Source organism: Neovison vison, chromosome 7, assembly GCF_020171115.1.
Source record: "Neovison vison isolate M4711 chromosome 7, ASM_NN_V1, whole genome shotgun sequence".
In the NCBI taxonomy this organism is placed as follows: Eukaryota; Metazoa; Chordata; class Mammalia; order Carnivora; family Mustelidae; genus Neogale; species Neogale vison.
Window position 1 is genome coordinate 149,762,711 of NC_058097.1, and position 20,146 is coordinate 149,782,856.

The 20,146-nt window shown below is 42.0% G+C and overlaps 1 protein-coding gene across 5 annotated transcripts in view; it reads left to right on the forward strand.

Annotated features, from left to right (window-relative positions):
* The window catches only part of FAM168A (family with sequence similarity 168 member A), a 199,058-nt gene that overhangs the window by 157,938 nt on the left and 20,974 nt on the right, over positions 1–20,146 (forward strand). For 4 of the 5 annotated variants that reach the window (XM_044258577.1, XM_044258578.1, XM_044258576.1 and 1 more), the window contains 2 exons: positions 14,028–14,108; positions 19,094–19,120. In XM_044258577.1, coding sequence (XP_044114512.1) covers positions 14,028–14,108; positions 19,094–19,120 — 108 coding nt within the window. The remainder of the gene's footprint in view (positions 1–14,027; positions 14,109–19,093; positions 19,121–20,146) is intronic. The other variant, XM_044258579.1, reaches the window with a different exon arrangement.

The following is a 20,146-nucleotide window of genomic DNA, read 5'->3' on the forward strand; positions in this document are numbered from 1 at the left end:
CCCAGCCAGCACCTTGATAATTATCATTCTGAACTCTAGTTCTTACGTATTGCTAACATCTATATTGATTAGGTCCCTAGCTGTTGGTACTGCCTCTTGTTCTTTTTTTGTGGTGAGTTTTTCCACCTTGTCATTTTATCCAGAGAAGAACAGATGAATGAGAGAACAAAATACTTAAAGTGTAGCAACAACCCCCCAAAAATACACACTAACCAAATCAATAGAGACCCAAAACCGGGGGAGAAGAATGGGGAAGGGGGAGAATTTTAAATATATGTGTGTATACACACACACACACACACAGACACACACACACAAAACGTGAATTTTGGTCTGTTAGGAGAAACTACCTCCCAAAATTTTAAAAAGGAAAAACATATATATACATAAATCAGGGTAAACACAATGAAGGGATAGAATATGACTATAAAGATGAAATAAAATTCTAAAAAAAGGAATTGTTAAGATAAGAAGTTGGTTGAAACAAGAAAAAAAAAAACAAGAAAATATGTGATCAGGGTGGAAATTAGAACAAAGCCATGCACTAGATTTAGGGTATATTTTGACCTAGTAAAAGGAATTTTATCCCAAAATTTTAAAGAAAAAAAAAAAACACCTATATGTATACAAAAAAATAAGGTTAAATACAATGAAGGAATAAAATATGACTATAACAATGAAAATTTTTAAAGATTTTTAAAAATGTATTGATAAGATAAAATAGTTTAAAGAGTTTAAAATAGGAAAGAGGAAAGATTTTAAAAATATAATAAGAAAAAAATAAAATTAAAAACATTTAACTTTGAAAGGGTCAAGGATTGTGGGAAAAAAGCCATGAATTCTATGTGTTCCTTTCCCCTAGCTCTGGAGTTCTGCATTTCTCATTAATTGATGAACTTGGTCTTGGTTGGATATTCTTGCTGATCTTCTGGGGGAGGCGACTGTTGCAGTGATTCTCAAATGTCTTTGCCCGAGGTGAAATTGTACTTGCCAGGGGCCAGGCTAGGGCAATCTGCTCGGGGGTTCGCTCTTGGGACCTTTCATTCTCTGAATGCTTTCCAGAGCTTTGGAGGACAGGAATGAGGATGGTGGCCTCCATATCTCTGGCCCTAGAGGAGTTGAGAGCTCAGGGTTGCACTCCTCAGTGCACCCTCAGAGAGAAGCAGTCAATCCCACCTGTCTCCCTGGTCTCCAGCCATACTCCAAGCTCACCCAGCCTGTGACCAAGCATTTCTGTCTCTGGCGCTCGGCCCTGTTTGGAGTCTCCAAACCCAGCTGATTCCTGCCACACGTTCCCTCGCCACTCCTCCTGGAAGAGGAATGTGAGTATCCTTGGATCTGCTGCTTGTTGGGTCCCTGCCCAAGAGCAGTGGCCCGACTCTGCTGCAAATCTCGGTTTAAGGTAACCCTGAGTTGAGAGCTGTCCAATAAAAAGATCTAACAGTTTTAAATATCTGCTCTGATACCTGGGAGCTCTGCCACACTCAGACACCCCTGCTCTTTTTGTGATCCCACGGGTCCTGAGACCACACTGTCCCCATGAGGGTTCTCCCCCTCACTTAGCCTCTAAGCAGAGTGATGTCCCTCAGTGGAGCAGATCTCTGAAAGTTCCGATTTTGTGCTCCACTGCTCTATCACTTGCTGGCAGCCTGCCCCTCCCCCCGCGCTCTGTCTTCCTGAATGTTGCCTCCGATTCACCTCTCCGCACATCCTACCTTCCGGAAAGTGGTCGATTTTCTGTTGCTAGAATTGCTGCCCTTCTCTTCTCTCTCTTGTTGAGTTTGTAGGTGTTCAGAATGATTTGATACCCATCTAGCTGAACTTTTGGGACCTGATGATATTTAGGTCTCCTGTTCCTCCACCATCTTGCTTCTTCCCCCAGGAGCAGTTTTATTATTAGCTTTAACGTAACTGATTTTGTTGTTGTTGATGATGAAAGTGTTTTTTGCACTAAAGACATACCGAGTTAAGCCTGCTCTGGCTTTCGCAGCCTTCCTCTTCTAGAGCTCAGCCAGGATGAATGACCCATCAGTTTGCTGACTTTTTAAGTGTAGCTAAGTTCTCCCTGAAGATGCAACACAAGTCATAGCACAATTGATCATGATTGTCCCCCTTTTTGTTACTTCAGAGGGGTTGCCTTGCCCAAACTGGGAAGAGCAGTACCTTACTTACACCCTTACAATTCATGGGGCTCACTAGTGGGAACCTGGGTGGGCGGGCCTTAAATCCAGTGTTCAGGCTACCCCATATTCAAGTCTGGTGGGTATGTGCAGAGCTAGCACTGCGGAATGGCTATCTGCCTAGACTGACTTGCAGTGTCACCAGGAAAGCACACTCAGCAACTAGGCCTCCCAGTTAGGAAGAAATTCAGATTCAGTCTGTTTTCTGGAGCCAACAGATTCAAGAGTCCATTTAATTTATTTTTTTCCCTTATGCCTATTAAAGAAAAGAAGCAACAAAAACCTGTAAAACCTGCGGTTTGAACATTTCCCATCTCGCTTCATAGGCTTTCAGCTCACAGCAATAAAAGTGAGGTTTGCTATCAGGATGATGTTTTGTAGGCTCTGTCTCCTAAACATCTTTGTTGTTCCCCCTCTCCTCTTTATCCCATTATTACTGTTTTAGCTTTGCCTTTGGGATCTTGCAGTAACTTCCTGTCTGGTCCCTCCTCTGATCTCACCTACTCTGAACCCCTGTGTACAACTGCTGCTTGAGTAGGTAAAACACAAATCTGAAATTCCCAGTTTAAACTCCTCCAATGGATTCCTATTACTGAGTGATAAATTCCATCCCTTAGCCTGTCATTCAAATTATTTCACAATCTGTTCTCAGTCTACCTTTTTATCTTCATTTCTTCTTGCTTTTCCCTATACACTATAAATGCCAAACATACTGAACTACTTGCCATTTCTCTAGTATGGCATATGCTTTCATGCTGTCATGCCTGAAAGGAATATGTATTTCTTTGTTTCCACTCCTCCACACCTCTGACAAACTCCTCCCACTCATTGTTCAAGGCCAGTTAAAACGTTTCTTCTTTTGAGAAACCATTCCCAGCTTTCCCAGACCTGTTCTTCACTCGCTCCTCAGCATTCAACATTCTGATAACACAACAGCATTCTGACTATATGTCATATATATTATCTATAGGTTAATATAAGTAATCTATATTATTTCCCTATTAGACTTTAAATTCCTATGTAAAGAACCTTACATCTCTGGTTAGCATAGAGTAAGCATTTGCTAGATGTTAACTGTGCTGATGCATAATGATGAAGAAATATGGATTAGCTCACTTTGGCCTTCACTGACCACCCATCACCAGAATCTTGTTATGACAGTTTTTTTTTTTTTTTAACTTGGGATAACCCATCAGCAGAAGAGTGAACAAGACAAGAAGAAAATTGAATTGCTTTAAAGAAAGGGGATTTATAAATTGAAGTCTGGCTTAAAGGTGGACAACCAGAATGAAGAAGGAGTTGAAGGATTTTTACGTCTGTTTGGATTTGGACAAGAGAAAGGCAGGAAGAATAACTGATGTCTTCATCTATTTAGAGGATTGCCCGAGGTCACAAGGAATAGACCTGGTCTATGAGGATAGAACTGGGACCAGTAGCTGGGAAACTTTCCAAAGTTAGATACCTTATGAAGCAGACTTTTTGGACAGAGTGAGGAATTTCTTAATTTCCAGAGCTGTCCAGCAGGAGTTTTGACTGCCTGAAGAGGTTCTGAGGATACCATCATTAGAAGGATGTGCTGGCAGAGGCTGTGTGGCTAGCTTTGTGGGCCATTATAAAGGATATTCCTGTACTGGGTGGCAAATTGCACTTAATCACCTCTTCTAACTCTGTGATTTAGTGCCTGCCTGATGCTTTTCAATAACATGAGCTTGTCCTCTTTTAGTATGCTGAGTGGGAATAATAGCTTATTTGTTTGTTTGTTTGTTTGGGTAACTGAACCATCTTTGACCAAATTGACTCTTGAGAGTAATTTTCTATTTTCCCAGATTATGAAGCTGAAACATGGGAAGGCGGTGTCAGGGGCATGGCAGCCAGATCCAGATGTTTATGTTGAGTGGAATCATATTTTGAGGAGAGGTAGAGAAGGAATTAGGAATTTACTTGTCTCATTCAGCAGGCCTGGGTTCTATCTCCACTCTTTATTTACAAGCTATTTAAGATAAGTCTAAGTTTTAGTATCCTTATCTCTAAAATGGGACTACTAAGATTTTTCATGGACTTAGTGTGAAGATTAGATTAAAGAAGGCCTGACAAAGTGCTTAGAACATACTACAGGTTCAAAATTATATTCTTCCTTGGGTCTTCTTTGTTTTATTTATTTTTTTTTATTTTGCTTGTTTGGGTTTTGGTCACCCTGGCCTTGGGGGTGTGGGGAAGGACACTTTTTTTCTCTTTCATCTTGAGCTGCAGACCTAAAATGTCTTCTTTGCATAAGTGTCTCTCCCTACTCTGTTTCAAAAAATTGAAGCAGAAGGAAAACTTCCAGACTCTTTCTATGAAGCCAGCATTACCCTGATCCCCAAACCAGGCAAAGACCCTACCAAAAAGGAGAATTTCAGACCAATATCACTGATGAATATGGATGCTAAGATTCTCAACAAGATCCTAGCAAACAGGATCCAACAACACATTTAAAAGATTATCCACCATGAGCAGGTGGGATTCATCCCTGGGCTACAAGGATGGTTCAACATTCACAAATCAATCGATGTGATAGAACAAATTAATATGAGAAGAGAGAAGAACCACATGGTCCTCTCAATCGATGCAGAAAAAGCATTTGACAAAATCCAGCATCCGTTCCTGATTAAAACGCTTCAAAGTATAGGGATAGAGGGAATATTCCTGAACTTCATCAAAACTATCTATGAAAGACCCACAGCAAATATCATCCTCAATGGGAAAAAGCTTGCAGCTTTCCCGTTGAGATCAGGAACACAATAAGGATGCCCACTCTCACCACTCTTGTTCAACATAGTATTAGAAGTCCTAGCAACAGCCATCAGACAACAAAGAGAAATAAAAGGTATCCAAATTGGTAATGAAGAAGTCAAACTCTCTCTCTTCGCAGATGACATGATTCTATATATGGAAAACCCAAAAGACTCCACCCCCAAACTACTAGAACTCATACAGCAATTCAGCAACATGGCAGGATACAAAGTCAATGTACAGAAATCAGTGGCTTTCTTATACACTAACAATGAAAATACAGAAAGGGAAATTAGAGAATCGATTCCATTTACTATAGCACCAAGAACCATAAGATACCTGGGAATAAACCTAACCAAAGAGGTAAAGGATCTGTATTCGAGGAACTACAGAACACTCACGAAAGAAATTGAAGAAGACACAAAAAGATGGAAGACCATTCCATGCTCTTGGATCGGAAGAATAAACATTGTTAAAATGTCTATACTGCCTAGAGCAATCTATACTTCTAATGCCATTCCAATCAAAATTCCACCGGTATTTTTCAAAGAGCTGGAGCAAATAATCCAAAAATTTGTATGGAATCAGAAAAGACCCCTGAATCGCTAAGGAAATGTTGAAAAACAAAAATAAAACGGGGGCATCATGCTACCTGATTTCAAGCTTTCACTACAAAGCTGTGATCACCAAAACAGCATGGTACTGGCATAAAAACAGACACATAGACCAGTGGAACAGAGTCGAGAGCCCAGATATGGACCCTCAACTCTATGGGCAAATAATATTCGACAAAATGGGAAAAAATATACAGTGGAAAAGACAGTCTCTTCAATAAATGGTGCTGGGAAAACTGGACAGCTATATGTAGAAGAATGAGACTCGACCATTCTCTTACACCTTACACAAAGATAAAGTCAAAATGGATGAAAGACCTCAACGTGAGACAGGAATCCATCAGAATCCTAGAGGAGAACATAGGCAGTAATCTCCCTACTCACAAAGCAGTAATCCTCTTTGTCTTCCTAAGCCGGAGAGTTCGCCTTCTAGCCTTTTGATACTCTTGCTTTCTTACTTCCTGTAAGGATCAAGTCATTTCAGACATTGTCCTCTGATTTCCCTTAAAAAGTATTTCTAATTTCCATATTAATAAAGAAATGTAATCTTCAGTCCTAGTCCTAGTGACAAGAAAGGATTAGATTGTATTGATAGCTATAAAGCAATTAAAACGGATACATCAGAATCCCAGGAAACCTGACCACTATTATAGCTTTTGGGATACAAAGTAGAAAAGCTCATTTATGTCCATTTGTTTTCTTTACTCTTGACCTTCAAAGAATATAAGTACTGAAGAGGCAGACTTCCTTCCAAGGACCAACTCATAGTTATTTGGCAGGTGTGGAAAAAGCCTTGCTTTTAGGATTCCCTTTCCAGTTCCACTGCTGATTGCTGAAAAATCTTAGTAAAAAAGACACTTCACCTTTCCAAATCTGTTTCCTTAACTATAAAATGGGGGAAATAACATTAGTGTTTTGGTTTTCTTTATTTTTTAAATATTTTATATATATATTTTTTTCTTTTTTTAAGATTTTTTATTCTATTTATTTGACAGAGAGAGAGAGAGATCACAAGTAGCCATAGAGACAGGCAGAGAGAGGGGGAAGCAGGCTCCCCGCCAAGCAGAGAACCCAATGCGGGGCTCGATCCCAGGACCCTGAGATCATGACCTGAGCCGAAGGCAGAGGCTTAATCCACTGAGCCACCCAGGCGCCCTTTTAAATATATTTTTAAGTAATCTTTACACCCGTCCTGGGGTCTAAACTCACAACCCCGAGATCCAGAGTTGCATGCTCCACTAAGCCAGACAGATTTCCCAGCATTAGTGTTGGTTTGAGGCTCAAATGAAATCACAGGTATAAAAATATCTTTTGTATGAGCAATGGAAGAAATGTATATGGTGTATTATTTGAACTCAGTATCTTGACCCTTGATGAGCTTCCACAGATCTGGGTAGCCATGGAGGATTAGGATCTGCAAGGCATTCTGCTCCCTTGGGTTTTGAGAGTCAAAGACAGTGTCTTTGGAGTGTGCTAGGAGGAGACTTCCAGTAAGGGAATAGCCACAAACTAGCAACTGCTTCTGTGGCCTAAGCTTACATTCTAGTGGTGGGACACAGTCTACCCTAAGCAAGTAAATACATAGTGTGTCAGATGAAGTGCTGTGAAGATAAACAAAAAAGGATAGAAGCATAGCGATTAGTGGAAGTTGAAAGTACTATTTTAGAAAAAATGTTAAGGTGATCTTTGAACAGAGTTCTAGGAAGAGGGAATAGAAAAGGTAAAGGATGAAATTGGAAAAGTGCTTGGCACATGAGGAACTGCAAGGAGGCCTGTGTGGCTGGAATAGATCAGCGTGGGGGCAGATAGTAGGAGAGGGAGTTAGAGGAGGTGGCTGAGGCCCAGGTGGGTCATTAAAAGGATTTCCACATTGTCATGGGAAGCTATTGTGGGGCCTAAAGAGAGGAGTGTCATGATCTGATTTAATGTTTTAACAGGATCACTCTGGCTGCTGAGGGAAATAGACTGCCAGAATTAAAGGTGGAAGCAGGGAGACCAATGATGAAGCTAGTACAGTAATCTGGAAAGAAAGTGTGTAGGCAATGAGAGTAAGATTCTGAGTGTATTCTGAAGTGGAACTGAAAGGGTGTGCTGACGTGGATGGGAGAGAAAAAATAGTGTCAAGATGACTCTAAAGTTTTTGGCCTGAGAAACTGGAAGAAAGAGTTGTCATTTACTGATCTAGAGAAAAACTGCAGAGGAACAGGTTTGGAAGGGAGTAGGGGGACAGAAAGTGAAAATTTATTTTTTAATATCATAAGTTTGAAATGATAGTAATAGCTGACTTTTTGAAGGCTTAACTATTTGCCTGGCTCTTAGTGCTTTGGGGTCTTAACTAATTTAATACTTATACCAACTTACTAGGTAAGTAATAGTCCCATTTTACAGATAGGAAAGCTCAAGCACAGAGAGGATAAGTGGCTCAAGATCACACACATAATAGTGGTGTTGCTGGGATTCAAACCTAAGCCTAGATCTAGCTCCAGAGACAACACTCTTAACCACTCACCATATAGCCTTGGTAGTCTAGCAAAAGCCCAAGTGGACATGTTGAGTAGGCAGTTAGATACTAGATGAGTCAGGAGTTTACGAGAAAAGTCCTGTCTAGCCATATGAAACTCAAGACATAGTGACAGAACTAGGAAGGTAAGTTAGGGCGATAAAGGGAGACACGGTTATAAGGAGAGAAAATCATGAGATCAAGCCAGCAAGGCAGCCTTTCCCCTCAGGTGTGGTTAGCTCATGAGTTCTGCTCCTTAGAGCCAGGCCACTTATGGATGGCCCCCAGATGCTACCTATCATGCTTTTGCCTGGAATGTCCTTCTTCCCCCTTTCTTATCCACATCCAGGAATACCTAGTGCCCAGCATAATCCCTGACAGACAATAGGCACTAAAAAGATGTTGGTTAATGAAGGCCCTTCCTCTGCTCACTCTAGCCTTATCATGGCACTTTTCACATAACTGTCCACTTACTTATCTCTCTCCTTCATTAGTTGGTGACCCACTCAAAGCCAGGGACCCTGTTGGATTTGTTTCTCTTGTTTACAAACCTCTCATAGCTCCAGAGTACAAACCACCCCCCCCACACACACACACCCTGGTAATCTCTGCACTGAGTACCTGTTTTCTGCTGTTATCTGTGCTAAGCTTTAGAGATGCCAGCATCATCAGCAACAGAAGCAGCAAGATTAATACTATCAGTTGGGGCCAAGGAAACAAAACCAAACCAGGAAAGTTGTAGGGAGGAAGCCCAGCTTACCTTTGATGCCCTTTTTAGAGAGGGTGGGGAAGAGATTCTCTACTGGCTACAAAGACTATTTACTACCACCTTATGTTTGAGAAGCTCAGATGCTTCCTGTCCAGGCTGAGGGGAGGGGAAGCGGTAGGGGAGGGCACAGTGTGTTGACAGGGAGTAGGAAGGAGGAACTGACCAAGAGCTATTGTGTATAAGCAAATAAGACATAGCTGTGTCTTCAGGGAGCTTATAGCTTGGGGAGTGGGGGCAGGACAGGAAATATAAACATACCAATAATGTATTGTGTGATAAGTTCTGTAATTAGGGATGCATGGGCCTTTAAATCTGTTCTGTTCTAAAGGGCAGAAGATACAGGTAAAGTTAGTGATATGAAAAGTCATTTTTAGACAATCAGAGTAGACTCACAATGGAATAGGGGTTTCAGAAACGAAGGAGTTCACTATCCATAGAAATATAAGGGCTAGGCTGAATGGATCCCATGACCATGTCACAGGGGAGGTTCTAGGCCCAAATGTGAGGATGGACCAAGTGGCCTTTAGGATGCATTCTAGCATCAGCAGTCTGTAACTCTGAGTCCCTTTCCTTTCTCTTGGTCTGAGGATGTCATTTATAAAATGACAAGGGTTGGAGGATCAAATAAATCTCCTTCTATTCTGCCATTTTACATCTGCCAAATTCAAGTGAATGAAAAATAAATCTACTTGGAACATTGAAAGAAGATCCTATGATTTCCTCCCCTCCCCCCCCCCCCCGCCATTTGGCATCTGAAATGACAAAACAAGGGTATAATTACCCTTGGCCGCACAGTCTCTCACATGAAACTGAATATAGATTTCAGCCATGAGACTGGATTGCTTTGCTTTCCAAATTAAACCCCTGACTTTCTTCTTGATAAGTGGCAGACCTCCATAATACTAATTAAGAGACAAGTTGTCCACCTTGGTTCTGAAATCAGAAAATGATTGGAGGGTAACGTTAGATGAATTTTCTTTGGAGTTGGAAAAGATTTAGGGAAAGGCATATTAACAAAGACACATTATTAAAGTGCAATATTTACAAATCCCAAAGAAGCTTTTAGGGATTTAGAGATTTAATCTTTGACTTTTAAAATCAGCTTTCCATCATCAGTCAAAGTACCAATGAACATTAAAAAGCTGTAGGGAGCAGTGAGACAGGCACTTACATACTGCTAGTGCAAGTACAAATTGATAGTCTTATCTAGAAAGTAGTTTGGCAAAGTAGGTGAAAACTCCTAACATGGGGCGCCTGGGTGGCTCAGTGAGTTAAGCCACTGCCTTTGGCTCGGGTCATGATCTCAGGGTCCTGGGATCGAGTCCCGCATCGGGCTCTCTGCTCAGCAGGGAGCCTGCTTCCCTCTCTCTCTCTCTCTCTGCCTGCCTCTCTTTCTACTTGTGATCTCTGTCTGTCAAATAAACAAATAAAATCTTAAAAAAAAAAAAAATACTCCTAACATGCCACTTCTCACTTCTGCTGATTTTGCCCTTTCCGAGGCCCATCATCTATTGCCAGGAATTTGCAATGGACTCCTGACTGGTCTCTACTTCTCTGACCTGCCCCCATTATAGTCTATTTTCTTCTCTTTTCATTTTTTAAGATTTTATTTACTTATTTGAGAGAGAATGAGAGCAAGCATGAGCAGGGGAGGAACAGAGGGAGAAGCAGGCCCCCCACTGAGCAGGGAGCCCAATGTAGGGCTCAATCCCAGGACCCCAGGATCACGACCTGAGCTGAAGGCAGACGCTGACTGAGCCACCCAGGGGCCCCTATAGTCTGTTTTCAACACAGTAATCAGAGTGACCCCTTTCAAACAAAAGTCAGATCATGTTATTCTTCTGCTCAGACCCCTGTGATCGCTTCTCATTTCACTCAGAATGAAAGTGAAGTCCTTTACAGTAGGACTATAAGGCCCTCTGTGAACTGACCAGCCCTTTCTCTCTCTGACTTCCTCTACTACTACTGTCCCCCCCACCCCATTTGTTCTATTTCAGCCATACTGGCCTCTTCGCTCTTCCTCAGACACATCCAATAGGCTTTCCACTTAGGGGCTTTCTGCAGTTTCCTTCACCTGAAATGCTCTTTCTTCAGCCATCTACTTGGTTAACTCTATTTCCTTCAGGTCTTTGTGAAAATCTTACTTCTCAGTGTGTCTTATACTGGTTACCCTGTTCAATATTGCAGTGCCCTCCCTCCAACTCTGGCACTTCTTATACCCTCTGTCCTGCCCTTTTCTCTTTTCCATAGCACTTTAGACTGTGTTTATTCATGTTTACTACTAATCCACTGCCTTCTTCCACCCTTCAAAAACATAAGCTTCAGAAGTACAGTTTTTACAGTGTCTGGCACAGAGTCGCTACTCAAATATTTGTTGAATGGGTGAGCTTTAAAAATAGCACTGTCTTTTGACCTAGAAATCTCACTTCTAGACTTGTTCCTGTGCTCGCTTCGGCAGCACATATACTAGACTTGTTCCTAAAATAATCAGAGATGTAGTCAAAGATTTATTTAGGTCGTTTTCATAGTTGTATTTATTATAGTGAAAAATTTCAAACAACCTAAACATCTGAAAACAGAATAATGGTTAAATGATTTGATCTCTATACATAATGGGATATTAAAAAGATTTAAAATAATGTCTTGAAGAATAAGAATATGAAGAATATATGGGAAAATGCTTATAATGTTAAACCGAAAGAAAATGTCTCCGTGGCTCAGTCTAAGTGATCGACTATGGAGGGTAGCTCAGGTCATGAATTCACAATTGTGAGATCAAGGTCTATGTTGGGCTCTGTATTGGGTGTGGAGTCTGCTTAAGATTCTCTCTTTCAAAAGGGGAACCCTCTTACACTGTTAGTGAGAATGCAAACTGGTGCAGCTACTCTGGAGAACAGTATGGAGGTTTCTGAAAAATTTAAAAATAGAACTACCTTATAATCCAGTAATGCACTACTTGGTATTTACCCAAAGGATACAAAAGTACAGATTCAAGGGGCGCCTGGGTAGCTCAGTTGGTTGTCTTCCTTCAGCTCATGTCGTCTTGGATTGAACATGCCATGTCAGTCTCCCTGCTCAATGGCAAGCCAACTTCTCCTGCTCTCTTTGCAGCTCCCCTGCTCATGCTCATGCATGCTGTCAAATAAATTAATTTAAAAAATACAGATTCAAAGAGATATATGTACCCCAATGTTTATAGCAGCATTATCAGCAATAGCCAAACTATGGAGAGAGCCCATCGGCTGATGAATGGATAAAGATGATGTGGTATATATATACACAGTGGAATATTACTCAGCTCTCAAAAAGAAAAAAAAGAAATCTTGCCATTTGGAATGACATGGATGGAGCTAGAGTGTAAGTGTGGTAAGTGAAATAAGTCAGAGAAAGACAAATACCATGTCATCTCACTCATAGGTGGAATTTAAGAAAGAAAATAGATGAACATATGGGATGGGGAGGGAAAAGAGAGAGGGAAATAAACCATAAGAGACATTTTTAGTTTTTTAAAAAGATTTTATTTATTTGAGAGAGCACGAGAGAGAAGGCACAAGATGGGGGAAAATCAGAGGGAGAAGCAGACTCCCCACTGAGCAGGGACACCCCTCCCCATGCAGAACTTGATCCCAGGACTCCAATCACGACCTGTGCCAAAGGCAGATGCTTAACCAACTGAGCCACCCAGGTGCTCCTGTAAGAGACTCTTAAAGAAAGATTGAAAACAAACTCAGGGTTGGTGGGTTGGGGATGAGCTAGATAGGTGAAAGGTATTAAGGAGGGCACTTATGATGAGCACTGGGTGTTGTATGTAAGTGAATAATCACTTGATTTTACTCCAGAAACTAATATTGCACTGTATGTTAACTAAGTAAAATTCAAATGGGAAAAAAAAAAAATTCTCCCGCTTCCCAATCCCCTCCCCCCTCTTTAAAACAAATGTGAAAGAAGCTAGACACAAAAGGGATTATATGATTCCATTTATATAAAATACCTAAAATAGACAAATTTATAGAAACAGAAAGTAGATAGAGGTTAACAGGAGCGATGGGGAGAGGGAATGGGATGTTACTGCTTACTGGGTACAGAATTTGTTTGGAGTGATTAAGAAGTCTTAGTAACAGATAGGGGGGATAGTTGTAAAACATTGTGAACACAATGCCACTGAATTAATTATACACTTAATATGGTTAAAACCACAAATTTTATGTTATATGTATTTTGTCCCAATAAAATTTTCAAAAAAAAATGGGGCTCCCCATTGGCTCAGCTTGTAGAGCATATGCCTCTTGATCCTGGGGTCATGAGTTTGAGCCCCGCATTGGGGAGTAGATTGTACTTTAAAAAATTCTTTAAGCATTTAAAGAAAAAGAAAAAGAAAACCCTCTATGTAATAGACAGTGGCAGACTAGATCTGGCTTGTGGGCTAGAGAGCCAGTTGTGATCATCTTTTCCTAACTGTTCTTTTTGGTGTTGGTAGCTTGAAATTGGCCATGGTGGGAGTATTTATACCATGGAATTTGGCAAATGCTACACATAGAGCTTGACTTCAATCCCCTCAAGCCAGATCTGGTTGAATATTTACCAGAATACCACTGACAATATGTGCATAAAAATGTGTTGAGGGCGCCTGGGTGGCTCAGTCCGTTTCTGCCTTCAGCTCAGGTCATGACCTCCGGGTCCTGGGATGGAGCCCCATGTTGGGCTCCCTGCTCAGCCGGGAGCCTGCTTCTCCCTCTCCGTCTGCACCTGTTCATGCTCTGTCTCACTCACCTGTCTCTCAAATAAATAAATAAAATCTTTAAGGAAAAAATGTGTAGAAAACTATTTGGAAGGATAACTGTTACTACCCCTGGGGAGTAAAGTAGTGTTGGAGTGGGAATGTGAGAGTGAATTTAGACTTTTTACCACATACACTTCTGTGGTGTTTCCTTTTTTTTTTTTTTTTTTTTTTACAGTGAGTATATAGACAGAATTCTTATACTGCTTTTAAAAATTAGAAAAATTAAAAGAAAGGAAAATCTGCATATGTTAGGACTGTGGTACTGGTGACTTTCCTCATAGAGGCTAAAAGCTAGTTGCATATACTATCTGAAAAGGCCCACAAAGAGGCTGAAGGCCAAACCTGGGATTTGGATTCTGTTTCCTTTTCTTCCTGCCCAACCGCCTGGGGTTTTTTTTTTGTCTCTTCACAGGTTACCCTACAGCCTACCCGGCAGCAGCCCCTGCCTACAATCCCAGCCTGTACCCCACCAATAGCCCCAGTTATGCTCCAGGTAAGAAGAAAGTAGAGACCAGCAGTAATGCCTGGGGTGGGAGGTGGGCTCTGTTTGGCAAAACAAACCCATCTGCTGGCCTTTCCTTGTCCTTAATCGCTCTGGACTCAGCCTGTCCAAGCCTGATTCTCCTGGGAGTCCCCTCTGGGAATTGGGGCAGTTTGGACTCAGGATTGGGGTGGGAATAGAATTTCCCCCATTCTCCTTGGGACTTAAGTTTGACCCATCTCTGCTCTGCTGGCATATCTAAGACATGCATCCTCCTCACAGAACCTTTTCTTTTCTCCCAAACAATGTCCAAATCCATTCTTTTTTCAGTTTCCCCTAAGGCTGCCATTGAGACACACATAGATGCAAACACACACTCACTACACTTCCTGGATGTGGAATTGGAAGAGAGTGAGAGACTTGCCACCAGAGGATAAAGAGCTGGTTTTCAAGCTGAGGCAAGGAAGCTGTTTTTCAAAAATAACAAAGCCCCACCACTCCTTGGATAGAGATTGAGATAGATTTGAAAATGTTGAAAAGTTATTTTTAGTTTGGGCTAGGAGCAGTGCAGAGGGCTTAACTGCTGATACTAACCCTCACACTTAGCGGGTCCTTTAACATTCAAGGGGTGGGAGAAAGTACAGATACTGCCTTAGAAAGTCATGGGTTTGAATCCTGATAACTCACTAGCTGTGAGGCCTTGGACAAGATACCTCATCTCTCTGAGGAATGTGCTACTTACCTCAGTGGTGTAGATGGTTTTATATAAGTTTCTCTTCCTTTACTCAACAAGTATTTATTTGTTGAATGTCCTCCATACTAGAATTGAGAAAAAGAACCGTCTGTGCCTAAAGTAACTTAGAGTTCATTTGGTAGTTGGCATTTAAACAAATTTATAGCCGTGTGACAAGTATTGTGAAGAGAGCACATGTAAGGAGAGGAAGCAGAGGAGAGAACAACAGTCTGCCTGAGGCTGAAAGTGTACAGGAGACTCCACGGGGGGCCAGCAGTAGAGATCCAAGGGAGAAGCAGGGGTCATTCTTTTAAGCACACAAAGGAAGAATTGGGCATTCTGGACAGTGTAGAGCCTGGGCAAAGGGATGGCAGTGTGAGGACATGACACTGAGGAACCTAGAAGTAGTGAGAATGGTTGAAGCACACTGTGGGGCTGGAGAAAATAGAGGAATCTGAACTACTGATGTCCAAGGGCAAGATGTGGAAAGGCCTTGAATGCCACGATAACACCTACTTTCTTGTTTAGTAATGATTAGAATTAAAAAGCTTGAAAAGATGTTAGAGATCCTCCAGTTCAACCCCTTCTCTTGACATGGGAGATCCAGAGACAAGCAGTGTTTTGTCCAAGTTACCCAGTGAATCAGCAGTAGCATAGGGACTGGAACCTTTGGCAGATCTTCTGGTTCTTGGTCTCATGCCTTTCTGTGCCCATGTAGCATTCATCCTACCATCATTCCCTTTCTTCTAGAATATTTAAATGAGAGAACATGGGCCATGTCAGAAGACTTGGGTCTGAGTTCTGTGACTTCCTAAATTAGCAACTTTAAATCACCTGACCTCTCTGAACCTCAGTTATTTCATTCTTTTTAAAACACCAGAGTAGTCTCTCTCTCTCTCTCTCTCTTTTTTTTAAAGATTTTGTTTATTTGACAGCAAGAGAGGGAACACAAGGAGGGGGAGAGGGAGAGTGAGAAGCAGACTTCTCTCTGAGAAGGGAGCCTGATGCAGGACTCGATCCCAGGACCCTGGGATCATGACCTAAGCCCAAAGCAGATGCTTAATGACTGAGCCATCCAGGTGCCTCCTCAGTTACTTCATTCTGAAGTAGGGATCATTTTGCAGTCGTACACACATGTACACACATACTGTGAATCCTGTCTTTTTTGGGAGACAAGAACTATTTTATGCAAATAAGTATAGTTAACCCCTAAAGTGCATTACATAGCTGTGTCATTCCACAGACATTTATTTTGGCCTGCGATGCCCAAGGCACTCTGGAAGACACTGGATGTAATTCAAACTCGAGGAAGCTGAAAGTCATTGCCCTCAGAGCTTGTGAGGGTAGCAGTGACCCACAGGCTAAAAAAAATCCATCTCAGCATTAATAGTTTATTCTATATTAACTTTTAGTCAATAAAATATGTATTTCCAAAAAATGTATACTGTGAGGAAGAAACAATAAAATCTGTAGAAATTAACTCTGATAAAAGATTTAATCAAGTTTGATAAGTTCTGTCTTAAAAAAAACAGTGGTTTTCTATCTCTCACAGTATGGAAATGAGATGCTGTGAGATCTGTGAATTGGCTTGGTAAACTGCCAGGTCTGAAACAAAATGAGGTGAGTAGTTGTAGAAGGTCAGCTAAGGTCAGGAACGAAGAAGATGGGTTGTCTGTGTAGTCAGGAGGTTGCCGTGACGTGTGGAAGCAGTCCATGAGATGGTGAGGCTGGGAGGGAAGACGCCGAGTTAGTGGATAGAGCCTGCTCTTACAAGAGGCTTCTAAGAGGGCAATGAGAACAAGGGAAGGTGGAATTAAAGGAGGGATTTTTTTAAGATAGGAGCATGGTTAAGTAAGTGTTGATGGGAAGGAGGTCAAGTCAGAGGTGCAGGAGGAGGGGTACCAGAAGGATCCAGGCCTTCAAGGAGGCTTTGGTGAGGTGAGAAATCCAGAGTTCCGTTCTCTTCTTTGTTTTGGGGAGCAGGTGGAGTGGGTGCCTCATACAGGAGGGCAGCTTTCCCTCTTAGACTAAAGAAAAAGTCATAGATGGATGTGCTTAAAATAAATTGCCCAGTGGAAAGTGGAGTGATCTTGTCTAATGATTTTGATTTGCTGAGAGAGGGGCGAACAAAGATAGAGGGAAGGTTCTTAAGGAGAGAGGTCAAGGTGTGAAAGCTTTACTGGAAGGAGAAGGTAAGACAGCTGTGTAACAGGAGGCCCCACGGAGGTTGCAGGCCATGAAGTCATCAGAGCTTGATGTCCAGCACTGGGGCATTGTCTCATAATGTTCAGAACTTATGGTGATGGTTTCTGGAATTGTTTGAGGATTAGTTTGCCAAGAAAGTGGAAATACAGAAAATAAAAATAAATTGGTGATATTTGTTGAATGGTTCCTGCGCACCAGGGACTATTTTAAGCTTTTTTCTGGATATTGACTTGTTTTCTATCACAACAAACCTTTGAAGTCATTACTGTTGTTATTCCCATTTTCCAAGTGGGAAAACTAAAATTTAGAGAAGTTGGGAACTGGCCAGAGATCCAAACCATGCATCCTGCTGTGCGTTCCACAGTTGGGCAGAGAGAGATTAAGAAGTGAAACTAGAGCAACCAGACTAGGGAGAGCAGACAGGAAGAGCCTGGGACTGTGGAATAAGGAGATGAGATTGGAAAGCTCCTAGCATGTGTAAAGTACTAATTAACTAATTTTAAGACAAAATATCAACCCTCACCTAACTTTATCTTCCCCAAATTTGTGTTTCCTTTGAAACCCATACACTATAGAGGGTGATGTTAACATACTGTGTCAGAAAGCCCCAAACTAGGAGTCGGAAGGACTGGGGTTATAGCACTAACTCTCCTGCTGATTTTGGTGTGACCTTGAACAGATCCCTTTCCTTTGGAGTTAGACACACAGACACACGCACGCATGCATAACTGGTCTGTTTCTTATTTTGGGAGGTGAGCCTCGGCATTCACCTGGTCTCCTGACTGCCCTAGGGGAGCTCCTGCTGAGGAAGAGCTGGCTCAAGGACAGAGAAGGCGGTGTAGGTTCCTCTCAGCTTCCTGCCAGAACCAGCCATTTGTGATGCCATGAGATGCCTGCGGGGTAGAAGCCTGCAAAGGAGCCAGGCTCTCAGGTTTAAATTTCTCTCAGCTTCTTCAAGGAGACCAAGAAGTTGCTTCAGAGGGAGCTATTTTTAGCAGCTCTAAGTACTCTAAGATGTCATCTGTTCAGGGTACAGGGAAACATTTCACTCTTTCATTGGTTCTGAAAGCAGTGTGGGTACTTGGAGCTTTTTTCCCAAGCTCTTAATGACTTCAGGGATCTTATTTAAGAACTGTTTGGCCCTGCAGGAGGCGGGAGCCAACTGAGACTTACTTTCAGAATCTGGAAACCAAAGGATGAATCACATTATTGGTAATCTGACTTGAAAATGAAAGGATAAACAGAATAACTCATATAGATAGAAATGAAATACCTCATCACAAGAGGTTTATAAGCCACTTTCATCTACTATCTCACTTAATCTCATTGCAACTTTATAAAGTACAAATGTAAAAAAAAATAAAGTACAAATGTATTGTTCCTATTTTACATATGACAAATATGAGGAAAGGCAAGGGAGAGGAATATGTGTTTTCTGAATCCTGTCATTTTGCAGACGCTGTGCAAGGCATGTCACAAATGTTCTTACTTTAGTCTTGTGTGAATTGGATCTTCCTGCTTCCAGTTTTGCTCAGAGGTTAAATAACTTGTCCAGAGTCTCACAACTAAAAAGCAGTGGAGCTGGAATTCAAACCCAGTCTATCTGACCCCATAGCCTGTGCTCCTTCTAAAAGCACCGTAGTCTCCCAGAAGTTTTGAGGGAAGTGTCTCTGCATTGGTCCTAGCCCTGTGGGGCTTTACAGAGAGTTCTTCAGAGGCCACAGCTGATGATTTTGTCCCTGTACCTTACTTCTGGTACATTAAGCCTCTGTCATGTGTGAAGTCCCTCTGCTCTGCAGAGAGCACTAACTTGGGTCAGCTACCTGGAAGATGCCAGGGCATCAGGGAGGTGGTTCTCTTCAATGAATGGGTTTTTCTGGATGGCAAGTCTGTCATTCCTTCTGGGGTAGAGGCACTTCACACCCTCTGCATTCACTGTTTCGTATGTCACCTGGGGGAAACTGCTATCTTGAGACAGTAATCTGTTTTTATAACTGCGATGTGTACTACTTTGCACAAATTCTTAGTGGTAATTTCAACTAACATTTCTATCCAACAGAGTTTCAGTTCCTGCATTCAGCTTATGGTAGGAGAGCTATTTTTCCTCATCTGTATTATGGCCTATGAATGTGTTATCTCGTAACAACGGTAGATCCCCTCTCCTTCCCTCCCCAAATCCCATCCCTTAGGCTTGGGCTCCCCCAGGTGGCTCAGCAGCAGTTCCTAAAGCATGCAGGAACATGTCTGATGGTGCAAAATCATGGGTTGGAGACACACATGAACCATCCCCTAGGGCAGCAATGAAGGATCATGGCACTAAAAGGCGTCTTTCCCCTTCCTCACCTCCGGGGTCCTGTCTGACCTAGGTCAGAAATGTTCACCGTAACCTGGCTGCTGAATTCAAACAATCTAGTGAACAAAATTCTTCAGCCTGTATGGCTCCTCTGTTGGCTTTGTGGCAGCCCCTGTGGAGGAGTACCTGGATTATGCCTATAAGAACCCCAAAAACCAGTCTGTCCCAGGATCTAATTTTCCATCTCCATTGGCAGTCTGACATGTTTGAAGACCTGGTTGACCTTAGATACAATCTGTTCCCTTAGCCCAGATCTTGAGCTCTGACTCATTTTCAGGGCATTTTCCTGGATGGTGAGAGGTGAGGGCCAAGTGTGCTAAATAAGTGAGGTCCTCTGGGCAGTGTGGACTCCAGGCCCAAGGCACCACGGGAACTTCTGGGCACCTGTGAGGGTCCCAGCAGTGTAACTGGACTAGGTCCTTTTTGTCAGACAGTAAGGGACCATGGGAGGGATTTGCCACTTTCACTACCCTCACCTGGGCTGCTCAGGACAATGTTTTCATTAAAATCCCTGCACACTTTCTCAGCTTCTATCCTTGAATTATTTGGATGTTGAATATTGAATTTGTGTGTGGCGCATCTTTCAGGAGATGAGCTGTGAAAATTTCTCCTTGCCGCTGCTGTGGGCTGCGCGATCTTGGGCAATTTGCTAATGTCTCCAGACCATAGGTAGTGTTTTGTTCCAGATGATCTCTTAGGTCCCTTTAATTGTTAAAAATGTATCCTCTTATAATTCTATTATTTTAGCTTTTGCTAGTC